The following is a 17,802-nucleotide window of genomic DNA, read 5'->3' as shown; positions in this document are numbered from 1 at the left end:
TGAGGCCCCAGATTTGTCCAGAAACCTTCCATTTTTTTCACTACAAGGGTAATTACCAAACACGCAAGGGACCTACGTCTTTGCAAGGGATTTGCCTCATCATCATGGCAATGGTTAGTGTCCAGGTCAGATTACGTCAGAGTTTGTTGTCGTTTGTTGGAAAATCATACCACGCTGCTCAGACATTCCACGACCCAACAAACACAGATTGAACATGTTCAGTCGGGTGAAAACAAACTCAGACCAAAGGCAACATACGCCGACAGGGATAACACACTGATCCAACAAACTCAGACAGAATTGTTTGTTGGCGTTTGTCTCTGCAGTGTGAATTGGCCTTATATTGTTCCAAATCCAATTGATTTTGTAGAACTCGTAGCACAGAGATAATAGACAGGATGTTCATGATGCTCTCTTCCATATAATGAAAGTGAATGGTAACCAGTGGCTGTCAAGCTTCAAAGTAGCCAAAAACAACATAAAAGTTGTCATTAAGAGGTGAGTAAATGATGACACTGTTCATTTTGGGGTGAATTATCTCTTTAACTAGGGCTGAGTATGTGAGGTGCAGGAAAATAAAGAGAAACTTTGTAGAACTGTTTTTGTTCACAGATGATAAACCAATAGAAGTCTGATAAAATGGTAACACTAATGTAGCTATCTGCAGGTTTGTAAATAAACTGTGCTTTGACCTTGGAATTCTTGAAAGGCCAGAATGCTCGTTGCCAAAACCACACACAGCCTCATTATTTTATAAACTGTAGCTGGTAATGGCTTGAAGTTATGGCGCAATCCACAAGAACATTACATCCTGTTACGCATAAATCAGTCCACTGGTCCAATAATGACAAATTAATGAAATAGCCACTGTAGGATTATAAATGAACATTGCAGGCCAAAAAATGTAATATAACTCATTATCATAATTATTAGGTGTGTGGCCTAACATTATCAATAATCCCTAGGGGTGTCATTCCACAGACATTTTTCTCTGTCATTATCATTGACCTTCTACTCTGACTACAAAGATCTCAATGCACATGACAACATTGTGGCTTGTCTCGCTTTGCAGAAAACACAGAGATGGAAGATATTATAGAGGCTAAAAACTGTCATTAAACGAAGTTGAATTGGGGAAATTACTAAGAATTAACTTAGCGCAGTTTTTTTGTTTGTTCGTTTTTTGTATGATCTGTCTGCATTTTTTAATGTTCTTATGCAAATCAGTAGCAATGGAACAAACATGGCCAAAAAGTGAATGCAATTTAGAATATAGTGCACATTATTTGGACTTTTTGCAACAGCTCCTAGTCACAATTCACTTTCATTGTATTGAAAAGAACATTCTGCTAAAAAAAATTTGTTCCATAGAAGAAAAAGTCATGCAGACTTGGAACGAGTTGAAATGAGTTGATATTGGCAGATTTTTCATTTTCATTAGTGGAACAATCCTTTTAACTAGGGCTGAATACATTTAAAGGAATTATGGAAATCAGTTAATGATATAAACATGGCTAAACATTTCTGAACGCAACTTGCACAGGCTGGTTCTGAGTACCAGGTTGTAGGGGAAACAGTAGAGTTCCACAATTTGCCATACTTTGGGACTGTATCGCATATGCAAAACTGCTTGTAGACACAATTTTGTTTACCATTGTTTTGGTTAACATTTCACTGGGTAAAAAGCATTGCGTTAGTGTGACATTAATTGCACCAAACAATAGTTTCTAAAAATTGTTAACTGTCATTTGGTGCTGTGTTAATTTCACTAGGCAAATATTGTTGTGTTTACTGCAGTTCAGTGCAACTGAAACTTTTATTTACTGTCATTTAGTGTGGTGTTAGTTTCAGGCATATAGTAGTGAGATTGCATATTTGTACTAATAATAATTACTTAATTTACAGATTGTACACTGCACATGCACATACTGCTAAAGTAGTGCAACTGTAATGTCTGATTTAACATCAAAACTAGCGAACGTTATAGTGTTTCTGCTTGTTTCCTTCAACCTTTTGCGGACATTCTGAGTATGAAGAGGTTGGACAGGACATGATTATGCTCCCACAAACCAATGACAACGGATTACTGGGAAGCCCTAGCATGATAGTCCATCCAAACCTCAGATGAATTGCCCTACTTCACCATGTTATGTAACATTCTGCAGCCTATTTGCACTGAATCAGTGGCCCTCATGTTCACTTCCACCATCCTTGTTGATGGTACAAAGTATTCCAGGAGTAAGAACAGTCTTTGTTTTTATAACCCATGAAGAATGAGTGGCAGGAGGCCACCGAAAGGGTTAAAGGACGTACTGCCGCCCCAATCAGAGTTAATGATTAGAGTAGAAACAGCACCACAGAAATGAGGGAGCGGACAGGGGCTGTGCTGTGGGGGATCTGTAGGGGAGTGTGTGAGAGGGAGCAAGAGAGAGAGAGAGCGAAAGAGAGAAAGCCACTGTGCTTAAATCCAGCTGGCTGCCTCCCTGGGAATGTAATCCATATGTGAGCGCGAGTTCAGCTGCAGGAGAAAGAAAAGATATTACCCGCAAAGAAGCGATTGTTTCTGCTTTTCTTGTTTAAATTCCACTCATTCTGGCCCCTGGACCCTGGCTCTGGTTCAACAGCCAACACAAAAAGAGAGGTATAGTGTGGAGAAGGACAAAGTGAGAGTTGAGAGAAAGTTGGAGAGGATAAAAGCGAAGGCAAAAGGAACAGTAGAGAACAATATACAGATTAAGAAACCGAAAGAAGAATGAAAGAGGACACACAGGAGGAAGGCGTAGAGAGGTAGGTCATCTAAAATTTTGGTTTTGTTTTCTAGTTAATGCTGGTTTAGGTGCAGAGGTAGTACTTTGTGCTGGGCTGTTTGGACTATGTCTGGATAGGAAGCAAAAGGAGACCATGTGTTTATGTATGTGTGTGGATCGATCGATAGATGGGGGCGTGGGGCTTCTGAGGGATCTAGGAGCCTGGAATATAGCACCACAACAAAGATCTTACAGCATGTTGGTACATGGCATTTTCTGTAAAGTTCATTTAAAGTTTGAACTCTTTAGTTTCTTGTAACTTCTTTCAAATGTGTGTGTTATTTCTTAGAATTCCTTTTCTTTTCATTCAGGCTTAAACTTAGCATTGGTCTCTCTTGATGTTATTGGATAACCAGTTGGATTCTGAATGTGCCACATACCATAATGGTTTATTTGCTCAGCGTATTTGGTTTTTATATACTATCTCAATCATTGAATCACCTGAATAGCTTTCTTTTAAAATCGCTTTTCTTCTACTGTGGTCACATGAGATTATTTTAGTTGCCTGGACACTCTTGGACAAACTAGTTAATCAGTCAATAAGGTGTTTAAGTTGATTTTTGGAATATTGTGGCTGGTCAATCGACTTTAACCAACTAATAACCAGCTTGGACCAGCTAGCATACTTTTAAAACACAGCTAGCAGCTTAAGCTGTGTCTTTGTACTGAAATTGGTAGTTTTACACTCACAATGTGTTTTTAGTGTTTCATGCAAAAAAGGTTATCAGGTTTAAGAGCCACCTCCCATCCATAACCCTTAACCTGCTTGTAAAACATTATCAATAATGACTCAACTCTATGTTTACTAAAGGTATATCTTCAATAAAATGTCTGGTTGCAGGGATTAGTGAACAAAGTGGGAATGGAGTTTTTCCTCATTGTTCCCAGATGGGAAATTTGTGTAAATGGAGAATTTGCTTGCAGACGTGAAGGAGAACCTCCAAGTCTTGATTACTCTTGGGGAAACACAGCGAAGGCCAGAGTATTTTGACTGGAAGAATTTCTCTAACTTAAGCACAGTTCACTTGCAGTAAAGTTCAAAGCGTGAAAGTGCTGTCAGGCAAGAACAATAACTTGCAGTGCAGAACAATAAAGCTAGTGGTGTAGAATTAAAGCAAATGCTTGATGTTTCTGAACAGTCTGTGTGCCATAAAGGACCTTTTGGTTCAGACTATAAGAAGAACCCCAGATCAATAACTAGCAAGTTTCAGAATGCTAAACTAGGGGTGTCCAATCCTGCTCCTGGAGGGTCAAAGTCCTGCAGAGTTTAGCTCCAAACTACCCAAAACACACTTGCCTGGAAGTCTCAAGTAATCCCGAAGGCATTGATTAGCTGGCTCAAGTGTGTTTGACTATGATTAGAGCTAAACTCTGCAGGATAGTATGTGCTATACCTATCCTGGGGTACCTATATCTGCTAAACCTTTCCCATCATGTCATGAGAGGAACCCATCCCTTGACAACTACGCAGGTAGCCAGTTGTAGCAAGTGGTCACAAGGCTTAAAAGGTATTGTTGGGAATGTGTTGATTTGAAATGATCTTCTGTTAGCACAAGTCATCCTATTTGTTGAAAGATTGCAGCCTGCTACTCTGTTTTCTGTCCTCAGCCCTCACCAACAAGGAAGTATGCAAGGAAAGAAGTGTGTTTTGCCCATTGGAGGTGGTATTGTGCTTTGGAATGTTCTGGGAACGCCCCTCTCCAGCTGGTGTGGAGTGACTAGGTCTCATCCTTCAATAAGGATTTGTGAGTGGAAAAAACGAGTGCAAATTTAGGTGGTGGTTTGAAGTGCTGTTGAGGCTCCAGGAGTGTCAGGAACATATCATTTCAATGTATCGTACGTGTCTGAATGCCATTGCCCACAAGGTGCATGACAGGCATTGCAGTCTTATCAACATATCTCACGTGAAATGTGGACATGCACGTCCTTACCCAGTATGAAGCAAAAGTAATGCATGTTTGTTGAGTCCAAGTGTGTCATCATCTCTCATGTTTCACTGCAATCTTACTACAGTAGGTTATCAAGGAGTGGCATCGGTTGTCTCTGTTGTAGCTTGGCCTATTTCTTCTCTGACCTGACACGGGAACAGAAGCACAAATAGGACTTCTACTGTGTGGCTCAAGACCAATCTCATTGGCTTGTGAGGGATCTAGGCTGCCATGTCACTTGCCTGTGGAATAGTTCGACCTTTTTCAGTTTTCCTCGTCCAGTTCTTCTAAGCCCCTTCTACTGTTTAATTAAATGACAATACTGATCTCAAATCTGCAGGAAAGGATCAATCTTATACCAACAGATTGTATTCACAATGAGTCAGTGGTTGACTAAATTGATCTCCTTTTAAACACTACAGCCATGCACATTCAGACTGACACATTCAGACTTTATTCCTTTAAAACTAATTTTAAAAATTGGTTCAGTTTTTAAATGCAATAATTGTAAATGTCCCTCGAACGTTTCTGTTCAGGGTAAGGTGTACCCGAAACCAGCCTAATTATACAGGGATTCCTTAGCTGACTAGTCTTTCAGGCAACCCACCAACTAGTCGCATTTGCACAACTTTTAATTGCAAGTTTCCTCTAAGAAGCACTTACAACTCTGTCATATCTTATTTCACATGTCCCAATAGACTCCCTCTGATAGCTGACTGAATTCTTGTTTTTTCAACACTTGATATGTGCTATACACTGGGGGCATGTTAATTACTTAGCTTAGTCCAGAGTAAGTAATTGAATGAAAAAGTTTGTTCAAACCAAAAATACATTTATAAGTGTTAATTTGTTCATGCTTAGATAATGGAAACTCTTAATTAGCACTTGTTTCCAGTATTAGCTCAGTTTAATAGATGTCATCACCCAGGGAGTTTTGAACATTAGTTTGTAAATCTGGTGCTGTTTTTGCAACTAACTTATTGCACTTTAAAATAGCCATGAAATCAAAATTGAAGTCTTTTGGCTTTTAGTATGAATATATTAGTCTTACTGTTATCTATAAGCTAGTGTGCTCCAAAACAATGACAAATTTCACATTTAGAAGATATAAGCATTCAAAACTTACAGTCTCTCGCTTCCGCCAATATGGATCAAGGATTTTGATGACATGAACTTCAGGGGCACGTTCAAACGTTGAACATCATGTTTCCTGGAAACGGTGTGCAACGGGTTTGAGATGCGTTTTCTCTCGTTTGGTGGGTGTGTCAAATATGTCAGCCCAATCAGCAGCAACATGTATATAAACCACACGGTATTAAAGAGACAGCTCGCTCGCACAATGGGTCCAAGTGAAGTTGTTTACAAATGTGTCCGCTGCAGGTCGGTATATGCAACAATTGAAGATATTAGAAGACGTGATTGTCTTAAGAGTTTTATAGTAAAAATATAGCATATCAACATGATGATGTAGTTGTTTATATTTTTAGCTTCATTGCAAGGCAAATTTATTTATATACAAAATCTCCTACACAATCATACGTGCTTTACATAAAAATTTGAAAGAAAATACAAGATATAAAAAAGTAAGAACTAGAAATAAAATGATTTAAATTAGAATTGATTACCAGGAGATTAAGTTGATTCAATGGGATGGGGATGTTCTCTTTTATTCTGGACGGCAAGGGCAGTGATTGCATCGAGTGTATTTTGCAGTATTAATTATGTATTTATATCGATTTCATCAGGCTCCAAAAATTCTTCAAAAAGAACACAAAGAATGGCCTTCTTAGCTGCCATAGTTGCAACTCCTGCGTCATCAGAACAGGGTGTTCAACACAGCACCGTTTCCGTTTAAAAAACCTTTTGCAACGTTTTGTCTGGGCTGAACGCAGCCCTGCTTCTCAGAAGCTCTGTCACTTGTTCACACATTTACTATTTTCTACATGGTGAATGGCTCATAGTGCACTATACAGGGGACAGGGAACGATTCAGACTGTAAATATGCTTTCTAATGGGGCGAATGAAGTCTGGTTTCATGTTAGTGTTACGTGAACCACCACAGTGCACGCAGTCTGCTCCGGTCCAGAGACACTATAGCACAGAGCGGATCGTATGTGCAAGCCGCTGCGTGCCAGAAAATGTATCGGACACATTTGAAGTCTGCACAAAATGCTATATTTTAAAGCGATATATGGAGGTGATTAAGAGGAGAAACGGTTAGAGATTAGGAGGAAACTGTGGCTTTACCGAGCTGAATGTGATATAAATGAAACGCTATTGGCTTAAAATAAAACGGGAGGAACTGTTCGATATGTATCGCCCTGTCTTCCTGTTTCCTTGGAAATTACATCAACACATTGAATAATGCTGTGCGTTTCAGTGGGCCTTTAACTTGCATAGAAAACGTTACCATGGTAAAGATTTTCTCAGAATATTGTACTTACTGCAGTAAAACTGTGGAAGTTTGTTCTTAGCCAGCACTGTCATAAAATGAATGATTCTGAAAGCTTCATACGCGGTTTGCAGGAGATCCCAAAGTGTTATGGTTCCTTGGTAGTAAACAGTAGTAACTTCACGATTTTGGCAGCTAGCATGGTAAATATTTTGCTAGCCGTGTCTTTTGTTAGACATGACTCATTAAGCTTAGTGGGCTTTTTCAAAGAAATTCTCCTAAACCCTTGTTAACCTGGAATTGTATTATTTCTAGTATTGACTCGGGTTAATTAGTGCTGTTAAACTGCATTGAATTTATTTCCACACAGTTTCTGCAAAGTGAAATAAATTTTCCACGTTATCAGCCGTTTCTATTTGGCCTCGGCTCTAGAGTGAGAATGCTTTGTGTTAGCGCAAGGAGGAAATTATATGAAATGATTATCTAGGCCGTGGGTGTATTTGAATCATTTTAAGCAAATACCACAGCACATTTCCTACTCTTATCTGTGAATTATTATAGTAGTGTTTACATAAAACCCACCACAGCATAAAGGGCTCTGGAAACATTTTAAGTGTGTACGTGATTTGGATTAAAGCATGTGTGCAAATTTGGATCTGAAAAAATTAAGCGTAGCCATAATTTTTCTAGTATTCATCAGCAGAGAAATTGTTTTATTATTAAATAGCTATATTGTCAGGCACAGCATCATACAAAGTGCATGATTATTCAAAACACATTCTACAGCCATTGTGTACTTTTTGAACTCTTTATGAACGATGATGCATAATGAGCCTTGGCCGCCCATGACCCTGTCGCCGGGACCACGGTTCCTTCCTTGGACCACTTTTGATAGATACTGACCACTGCAGACCAGAACATTTACATAATTTAAATAATAATAAGTAAATGTAAGTAAAATAAAAAGGAAGGAAGGAAGGAAGGAAGGAAGGAAGGAAGGAAGGAAGGAAGGAAGGAAGGAAGGAAGGAAGGAAGGAAGGAAGGAAGGAAGGAAGGAAGGAAGGAAGGAAGGAAGGAAGGAAGGAAGGAAGGAAGGAAGGAAGGAAGGAAGGAAGGAAGGAAGGAAGGAAGGAAGGAAGGAAGGAAGGAGGGAGAAAAATACCTGGATTATCTTTTAATGAATCATAAGCTTTTAATGTTAGCAGTTGGATCCTCTCGCCTATGATTTTCTTTTTTAAATTGTTTAATTTATTATATTAAGATACTGCATATTGTACTGGCTACATGTATCACACCGACAGATGAGAAGGGTTTTTCTAAAAGCAGCAGTGGGCAGTTACTTGCAATCAAAGTTTGGAAGGAAAGGGACATTTTCTAAACCTAATAAACCGTTGCTTTACTACATTTGGTCCCAAATGCATTTTAAAAACTGCACTCAACCACATAGCTGTCACCTTGGGGAACAGGAACCATGCACTTTCCAACAATATTATTTGATTGAACTTAATTGTTTTTTTTATTGATCGCCTGCCTTTGTGGCAGTATGTTTCAGGTTTACAAATTTAATTTAAACCTGGTATTAACTAGTTTGTTGAGCTCTGTATGTTCACTTCAGACTCCTCATGTAGTGTCCCTGTTGTTTTGCAGATTTTGCAGAAAAATTGTGATATTGAAATCTGGATTTGTCTGAAGTTGTAATTGTGTTTTGTCTGTCTGAGATGCAGGTCAAAGGACACATTATTCATATGAAGTTGTGGTGGCGTGTGTGTACTTACATTCTTTGTCTTAACCCCAGTCTCAGTCTTAAGCCATGTCTTGTGGTTGGGGATTTGCTAACTCCCTTGTGTTCCTGAAAGGATATTGCCTCATTCTTAATCTCTTGTCTCAAGAGTATACAAGGTCCTTGATGGACCCTGGTTAAGTTGAAGGATCCTGCAACTCACAAGAGGTTACGAGAAGACTAATGAGAACATTTTACCAAAACAAATCTGTAACATTAGCTTAACCCTAATGTCCTATACTATTTCCTCTAATCTTATGCTATTATTTTTTATATTTTTTCCCCGTTTTGTCACAAAACTCACAAAACTCATGTTTTGTCTTTGACACCATCATTGTTTTGGCCTAATGCAGGGGTTTTCAAACTGGGGTCCAGGGACCCCCAGGGGTCCTCCAGAAGGTTCAAAGGTGTCCCCAGAAAATTTCAGAGAATAAAAAGACAAAGCAAAAATAAAATGGTCCAAACATTTCTTGCCGTATAACATGTTTGCTTTGTATCTTTCTAGTGAGTTTTTCTCAATAGTCCCCTTTATCTTGCTCACTGGGGTTGTAAGGCAGTATTCCTACAAATCATTTTTTATAGAAAATATTCTTCTTCATGTTTATACATCCAACATTAAGTTTAGCCAATTTAAGTTTGGAAACAATATGTTGTATTTAGGGGGTCTCTCATAAAATGTTCATCATGTTCGGGGGGTCCTTGGCATCTCAAAGTTTGAAAACCCCTGGCCTAATGCACAATATTCAGGTATACTGTTATTCAGCAAAGTGACAGCAAAGATGTTTATAATATGACAGAAGATTTCAAATGTACTATCTACATTTTACATTTACGCATTTGGCAGACACTTTTATCCAAAGCGACTTACATTGCATTCAAGGTACACATATTACATTTTATCAGTTCTTGCTTTCCCTAGGAATCGAATCCATGACCTTGGCGTTGCTAGCGCCATGCTCTACTGTTTGAGCTACAGGAAAGCCCATAAATTCATCAAGGAATCCTGGAAAATGTTTTCAACATTTATAGCAATAAGAAATATATTTTGAGCACCAAATCAGCATATTAGAATGATTTCTGAAGGATCGTGTGACACTGAAGACTGGAGTAATGATGCAAAAAAAATTATATTTTTCCATCACAGGAAAAAATTACATTATTAAAATAGGAAACAGTTTTAAATTGTAATATTTCACAATATTACTGTTTTTACTGTATTTTTGATCAAATAAAAGCAGCCTTGGTGAGCATTAGGGCTGCACAATATATCGAAATATCGCAAATGTACATATTGCAATATGCATATCGCAAGGGCACGCAATATCTGAATGATTTTAATAGGCTACTTCAACATTGTGAAAATTTTACGTTTTAGGTCGATGCATATAGCAGAGAATAGACTGGGCACACGACTGTTACTTATGTGACTTGCTTGACGTTAAAAAGAGTTATTAAATGCAATAACTTGCGAAGAACAACTTGCAGTCTCGTGCTGTCTGACACGCACACCGAAACGTGCACACAAGCCGCCTCTCTGAAGCGTGTGAGCCCTTCAGTTCTGTTTCGTGTCTTGTTACACACTCGAACAGTCAAGATATTTAAATATTGTCATTACATTTTTTGTTTGTTTACATTGATGTTAAAAATGATATTGTCAGATTTGTGACATACATTTTTGCTAAAACACTGCCGGTCACTTTCAGAAGTTGTAGCGATGCTTTCTTTTCCCAGAAAGAATGTGAAACACATAAATGGTATCGTTCTCAGTTTTTAAATAAATTGTTTTAATATAATTTAAATAGATTTTACACACTTAAAGCAATATAGTATCGCATAATCAAATATTGCATTATTTAATTATAATTATTTTCTTCAATATCGCACAGCCCTAGTGGGCATAAGAGACTTATTTCAAAAACATTTTAAAATAGAATAGATCCCACAGATCTTATCCCAAACTTTTAAATGGTAGTGTATGTTACAATTGGAAAAATCTATGGACATAGGTCTACACATGATACTCTCTCATATAGCAGTTATAAAAGCAGAGTTGGATTTTTGCCATCAGACGGATTAAATTACCCATATCTCCCCTTGATCTGATTTTACTGTAGCACCTGCACCTCCATCAACACTTGACTGATTTCTGCTTCAGTCAGGCCAGCAAAGGCCAACTTTATTCCTTCTATCAATCAAAACCTTAATCACAGACCTTTTTGAGGTGTGTGTATGCGAGCCTGTGTGTCTCCTCCTTTTGTAATTAAGCTCCCATTGTTTGTTTAAAGGAAGCACCTGGATGTGGCACCATCATAAATGACATAATGATGAGTGTTATCAGAAAGCAGCGTGTTTTATTGGAATCATAAATGCGCATATATCAGTGTAGAGCCTGAACGTTTGCCAGGTCTCTTCATATGTAAACATACACAGTTCCACCTGAAATTACAGGACTATCGTAAGCACTGTTGAGTAATAAATCTCACAGTTACGAAAGAAAGCACAGCTCAGCAATGTTCTGGAAGGTATTGTTTCACTTGGTCAGAGAGAGCACAGTACCCGTGTGTGTGTATATCTCCAACAGAAATAGAGAGAGAGTACGAAAGAAAGGGGGAGATGGATTTGAGCTTCGGCCAGCAAACCTGAGAGTGGGCACTAATCACTCTCCACTGCTGTGATGTCATCTGGGCGTGTCTGACAGATTTACCGTCTGCTGGATGGCTAGAGGGATATTCAGGCCGTCCTGGAAGACCAATCTGTGAATCATTTGACCAAATTGTCATGTAAGCTTTGTGTCTTCGTGGCCCGGAGCCAGATTCACCCATGTGATTTATCCCTCGTTTGGGTGCACGTTTAATATTCCATGATTTATTGAGTCCGTGGCAGGCTATGTGAAACTATTAACAATCAAACTAATAAACAAAATAGACAGTGGTGATAAAGCCTGAGTGATGAGCTTATGAGAAATTTTATAGTTTTAAGATTTCATTACTTTGTAGCTTGCAGCGAAATATTTTCATTGCAACAGGGCTACCTGAGCGTTTTTAAAAATATAATTTAAATAAAAATAACATTTATTTTTGAATATAAATAAAAATAGAATTTAAAAACATACCTTTGGTCATTTATTTTGCCTCATGTCATTCCAAACTTTGTATGCAATTTTTTTTAATGGAATTAAAAAAAGTCAAACTCAAAAATGACAAACAACAAAACAAAAAAAACACCATAATGCACCATAAAAATGGTCTTGATTTGTTTGTTAAGTGATAGTTTTGTGTGAGAAACAAACCAGCATTGTAATCTTATTTTTGGGGGGAAATTGAAATTGACATTACAAGCATTGTAATGTTTGGTCAGTATGGAAAGAGTTGCGGAAATCAATCAGAATTTTTTACTTTCACGTTCCAGAGAAAACAAACTGGATATGTGTTTGACGATTTTCAGGTGAACTATTCCTTTAAAGTCATGTATTGCTGTTACATTCTGTGAAAAGCAGTTTAATGGACGGCCTCATACACTGAGCGCAATCCTCAATGGGATTGTCCTGAGAGAAAGCTTTGTCAGCAGCCCTTTTCCACATTGTGCATTGATCCATTTGGGTGAGTCTTAACAATCAATACTCACCGCAGCCCCATCATTAATTAGACACAGGTAAATTTCCCCACTTCTGCTCTTTTTTTTTTTTGTATTACTGTTACTTTCCCCTCTCTCTCCCTCTTTTTCTCATTGTCTTTTTCCTCTTCTCTTTACTATGAGATTACATTCATTGAAGGCAGAGAGCCCTGGGCAGCTCTTGGCAGTTCGAAAATGTAACCTTAGCTTTGAAGAACATGAAGGGAAGTAGTGGGAAACTCCCTGTATCATTTCCCATGATGCCTCCCCCTGAGGAGAGCCCGCTGAGAGCAAATTAATAAGCTGCTCTCGGATCATCCACACTTGTTCACTGAAAAACAAAAACTGTATTTTTGTCATGATTTTCTTTTGGAAACATCTATTCTTAAAACAAGATAAATTTACTTATGAAGCATGCTTCTCATATTCTTTTTTTTTCTTCTTCTTTTGTACCCAACAGCCCCGGGCTTTAATATCCTAACCTTGAAAGGAAACATGTTCCTTTTAACTCATATAAGAGCTGTATTCAGAGAATGTGTTTTGAATTAAAGTATTTTTTCGTGTTTTAAGCATTATCCTCACTTATAGACCTTATGCACCAGAGAAACAAGCTTTAGAATTTTGTGTTTGAACTGCTGTTTTTGCGGTAGTGGATTTACTTATTGTAGAGTAAACAAAAGTTCATAAGCATTGTAATGTTTGAAGCGAATGTCATAACAAATGTCAGTTAGACCGGAAAGATTTTAAAACAAACTAATTTACATTCATAAGTGAATTACCTTCATGCTGTTCAAAAGTTTGGTGTCAGTAAAAAAAAGTTTAAGTAAAGATTCAAATATTTTTGTTATTACTTTTCAATTAAAGCAGTATTTCATGTTAGAAAAGAGACAATGCCTTTAAAATCAAAATTTTGAAGGCAGATTAGAGCCATCTGGTAGGAGTAAAAAAGAAAAATATATGTAATGCCATGGTGTAACCAGATTCCTCTATAGCTTTATATAAAAAGGCTTCAAAATTCTCTAAAAACGTTGTTTTAAACTTAAAGTTGCAGATTTTTATATATATGTTAAGACATTCTCAACTACTTTTTGTCAAGGTTTCAAATTTTAAGTTTTTGTTTGAAATGTTGATTTGAAGTGTTGTTTTTTGCATCCGTTTTATTACAGCCAAATCTGAACACAAAGACATTTTACACATAACATCAAAATGAATCAAAACTGCAACAAAAATGAACAGAAATGCTTTATCAGAGCTTAATCACGTGTACACTTTTTTTCTGCATCGTGGCTGATTTGTTGATTGTACGCACAAAAAAAAATTCCCAATCATTTCCTATGACGGTCATTTTTGTGACGTGACTTTAAAAATAAAAAATTTGGGGGTCCGAACAACACCATAGGTATAATATATTAACATAGATAAGGGTTATTTTACATTTTAAATTACAGACAGTATTACATTTCACAATTTATTAAAGCAAAGCAGTTTTCCTTTTTATGATCTTGCCATTTAAAAATGATATGTTAAAAATGATGTTCTGCAAAAAGGAAAAAAAATACATATAAAGAGAGAGAGATAATGTATGATTATGTAGTTAATATGGTACCTACATTAATGGCTCTGTCTCTGACATCCTCAATGCGGGGTGAGTCATTGCATGTGAGTGTGAACACGCGTGTGCAATCGCAGGATTGCTGTTGCTAGGAAAACTGCTGAAACACCACGTCTGCACTCTCACATCTCCAAGAAGTCAAATAGTTTAAAATGACCATGAGTGATTTAAATCATGGTCATGTCCTTATTATCCATTATTAATTTGGTCTGTGATGTCATCCTGTTTCTGTGAACATACATATTCTCTCTACAGAGAACATTAGGATGCCATTCGCTCCATCTTTATCGTTGAAATAGACTCAGCGAAAATGTTGCTGTTGTGAGCTTCAGAAAACAGCCAGTGATCAGGTTTCTGCGCATCGCTTTGTGGTCCGCTGCAAGCTCATTGGCGGCAGCACTCAAGTGTAATTATTCATCCCCCATCCCTCCCTCCTTTCCTCCTATCGTCCCTCCAACCCCCTCTCGTCTTTCTTCCCACTCATCCTCTGGCAAGCGGTGAGGATGTGGTCGCTGTGATGTGGCTATTGTGATTTTGCTCGCCGCCACCATCTTGGCGGTGCTGAGGTCAGAGGTTTGACTTGTGATTGCATCATCTCATAGCAATGGCAGAAAGAATGAAAGCACACGTGCGCACATTTATATGCACAGGCACGTACGCGCACATCCCATTCATCACAGTCGTCTGTCTAATTAGCATCTTTTTAACAATGCGCCTTAGAATGACATCACAGATACATTTATCACTGTAATTGTTCCTCGCTTTATGGTTTAGTGAAAGTCCACGAGCCAGTGTGACTCCAGGCAGTTCCCTACACTCCTTTTTTATGCTTTATCATACTTGTCTGATGCTATGACAGGGAGATGTGAAGCTTAAGCCCACTGTGCCGTACTTCTCGGTTCTCTCTATATGGCTGGGGAGCGAGAGACTGTCAGGTTTAATGCTGGATTTTGCTCTCAGCCGAAACCCGAAAACCTGTCAGAGTGCTGAACACCAGTATTGCCAGAGCACGGTGGTTCCGTTTACAAGAGCACATTAGACCTGACATCATGAAATACTAGCAGTGTTGTTCATGGTTAACTTGTCAAACATGTAGTCGGGTGTGTTTTAACTGTCTCAAGCACACAACAATATAATAAATAGTCAAATGTGACAAAATTCAGTGGCTTCCGAAGTCTGAGTCTTCTATTTTGCATGTTTTTAATTTGATGCAATGTTTTTCATTGCAGATTATATTATCAGTCGGACAATTTGAGTGAAAAGTTGATATTTACATTATTTTCAAAGCTTTTTTTAGTATTTGGTTTGCCCCTTGTTTGCTTTAATGGTGTTATATCTGCATGGCTTGAGATGCATCTTGTGCTTCACTGAAACCATCAATGAGCAATGTCACAAATTTGATTAGAGACCTAGAAATTGCAATGTGTATGTTCAGTTTTAGTTTCGTTTTCACTCTGTTCCTAGTTTCCCTGTTTGTTAATTAGTTTCCATAATTCATAAATCTATCACACCTGTTCTGTTTCCCGCTAATTACTTCCCATGTCTTTAAGCCCTTAGTTTTCCTTAGTTCTTTGTCAGATATCAGATATAAGTTTATCTCCTGTGATTTTTCCATTGTGGATTTATTTAAACACAGTTTTTGATCCTATACTCTTTCGTTATGTGCGTTCTCTACACCCACACGTAACATAAATAGCATAAAATCTTAAATATTAAAAATGGTATATTTTTAGAGAATTATTCATTTACTATATATTACATTTTAAATCACATATTTTGAGTATTTTAAATATTATAAAAAAAAATTTATCCAGTTCAATAATATTTCAATATTTTTAAATTCAGTATTTAAAGGTGCACTGTGTAAATTTTAGCGGTATCTAGTGGTGAGGTTGTGAATTGCAACCGCCCACCGCTCACCCCTCCCTTTCGGAGCACATAGAGAAGCTACGGTGGCCGACACAGGACAAAGATGTTGTACAGTAGAAAGTAGCTAGAGCTCTGTAGAGCAGTTTGTCCATTTAGGGCTACTGTAGAAACATGGCGGCGCAAAATGGTGACTTGACTGTAAGGGTGTATGTACACGCGACACGGTGTATGTAGATAGAAATGGCTCATTCTAAGCTAATAATAACATAACGGTACATTTATGTAAGGTCTTTATACACCACTGAAAATATAGTTATGTATATTATATTGCATTTCTGTCAATAGATCCTCATAAATACTACACACTGCACCTTTAAGTATTTTAATGATTCTTCTTTATTCTTTTGTATTTTAAATTAGATTTTAAATTCTATATTTTCACCCCCACAGTATTTTTTATTATTTATTTATTTACATTTTCAAACCTTCGTGTTAAGTCTGCAGATTATGCTATGACTCATAATTGACAAAAAAAAATAACACACACACACACACAAAGATTTCCATCTCTCCAATCTGGAAATGAGTAGACATTATCATTCTTAACTAATCAAAATTCCACCCCTGCACAAAACATAAACCGCATATTGTCTGTGGTGTTCCCAGATGATTTCTGAGTGGGCACTGTTAGTGGAGACCGCGCCATACAAACCATTTGGGTCCCGCAAGCGCAGATGACAAACTGGCTCTCTGGCTGACCTTCACTCTTTCACCGCAAGGACGCTTTTAATTTGAGTGCGTAGCTCTCAATACTAAGCACAGCACTGAAGGACCTTTTTTACTGCACAAACGCAGCAGGTAAATTGTTAGCAAATGGATGTGCTGTTTAGAGTCAGCATGCCACGTTTCATCCTGTACAGCAAAAACCAGACACATTACAGGCTTGTATGGTACATTCCATACCAGCTCTGTGTCTTAGTGTGAATGCTTGCTCTTTATATCCAAGGTTTAAGGAGGGAGCGAATGCTGACGTCTTTCAAAATACAATAGGGATTAGCAGGAATGCAAATAATTAACATGATTAGTTTAAATAGACAAGAATTAAATTAAAACATTCATAACTCGTGGTTTAAAGAAAGCAAGAGATGGAGATTGGGTGAGGAGAAGGTATCAATATGCAATCCCCTCAGAGGGGCAGGTAAGCTGCCACCTTCTATTTGTATGTGTCCCTGTCATATCTGTACACAGCGGGGGACGTGATACGGAGACCATCTGGTGAGACCACATATAATGGAAGCCCACTGATTAAAAAAAAAACTGGGACGACCGCCATGTGTTTTCACTGGACTTGACAGCTCTGACACACCTCGGTGAGGTAAAGCGTGAGACTAACCTCAGCAGATGCCTCAGGCTTCTTTTACATATACAGTACATAGGCGGATGGAATTCATTTATTGATCTAGTTTACATGTACACTATGTGATGTGACTGTGGAAAGATTATTATGTAATATCTAAGGATTCTCAGCAGAGAAATATTTAACTTTGGAATTCTCAGAATTTTTCTGAATGAAATTGCTTGCCTGTATAAAAATTCCGCAATGCTAGAGGGTTGTGGATACTTGCCAGGGCATTGCAAAGTGGTCGCTAGGTTGTTCTTGATGGCGGCTAGGGTCTCCATGAGGATGTTTGGGAGCTGCTACATGAATGATTAGTGGTGGATGGGGGTTCTGGGTGATTGCTATGGTTTTCTTTGTGGTTGCTGGCTTTCCAGGTGGTTGTTATTGTGTTCTAAGGGGTTGC

The 17,802-nt window shown here is 38.0% G+C and overlaps 1 protein-coding gene across 10 annotated transcripts in view; it reads left to right on the top strand.

Moving 5' to 3' along the window:
- plekha6 (pleckstrin homology domain containing, family A member 6) overlaps nucleotides 1–17,802 on the top strand; it is an 88,147-nt gene that overhangs the window by 11,723 nt on the left and 58,622 nt on the right. For 5 of the 10 annotated variants that reach the window (XM_079844754.1, XM_079844766.1, XM_079844764.1 and 2 more), the window contains exon 1: nucleotides 2,340–2,787. The exons of the other annotated variants lie outside the window; for them this stretch is intronic. In XM_079844754.1, the coding sequence (XP_079700880.1) occupies nucleotides 2,753–2,787 (35 nt within the window). In that variant the 5' untranslated portion in view covers nucleotides 2,340–2,752. Of the gene's footprint in view, nucleotides 1–2,339; nucleotides 2,788–17,802 lie in introns of those variants that run through there. 10 annotated transcript variants of the gene reach the window in all.

The sequence above is a fragment of the Gobio gobio genome (assembly GCF_949357685.1).
Source record: "Gobio gobio genome assembly, chromosome: 19".
Lineage (NCBI taxonomy): Eukaryota > Metazoa > Chordata > Actinopteri > Cypriniformes > Gobionidae > Gobio > Gobio gobio.
This window is presented reverse-complemented; position numbering and strand designations above follow the sequence as displayed.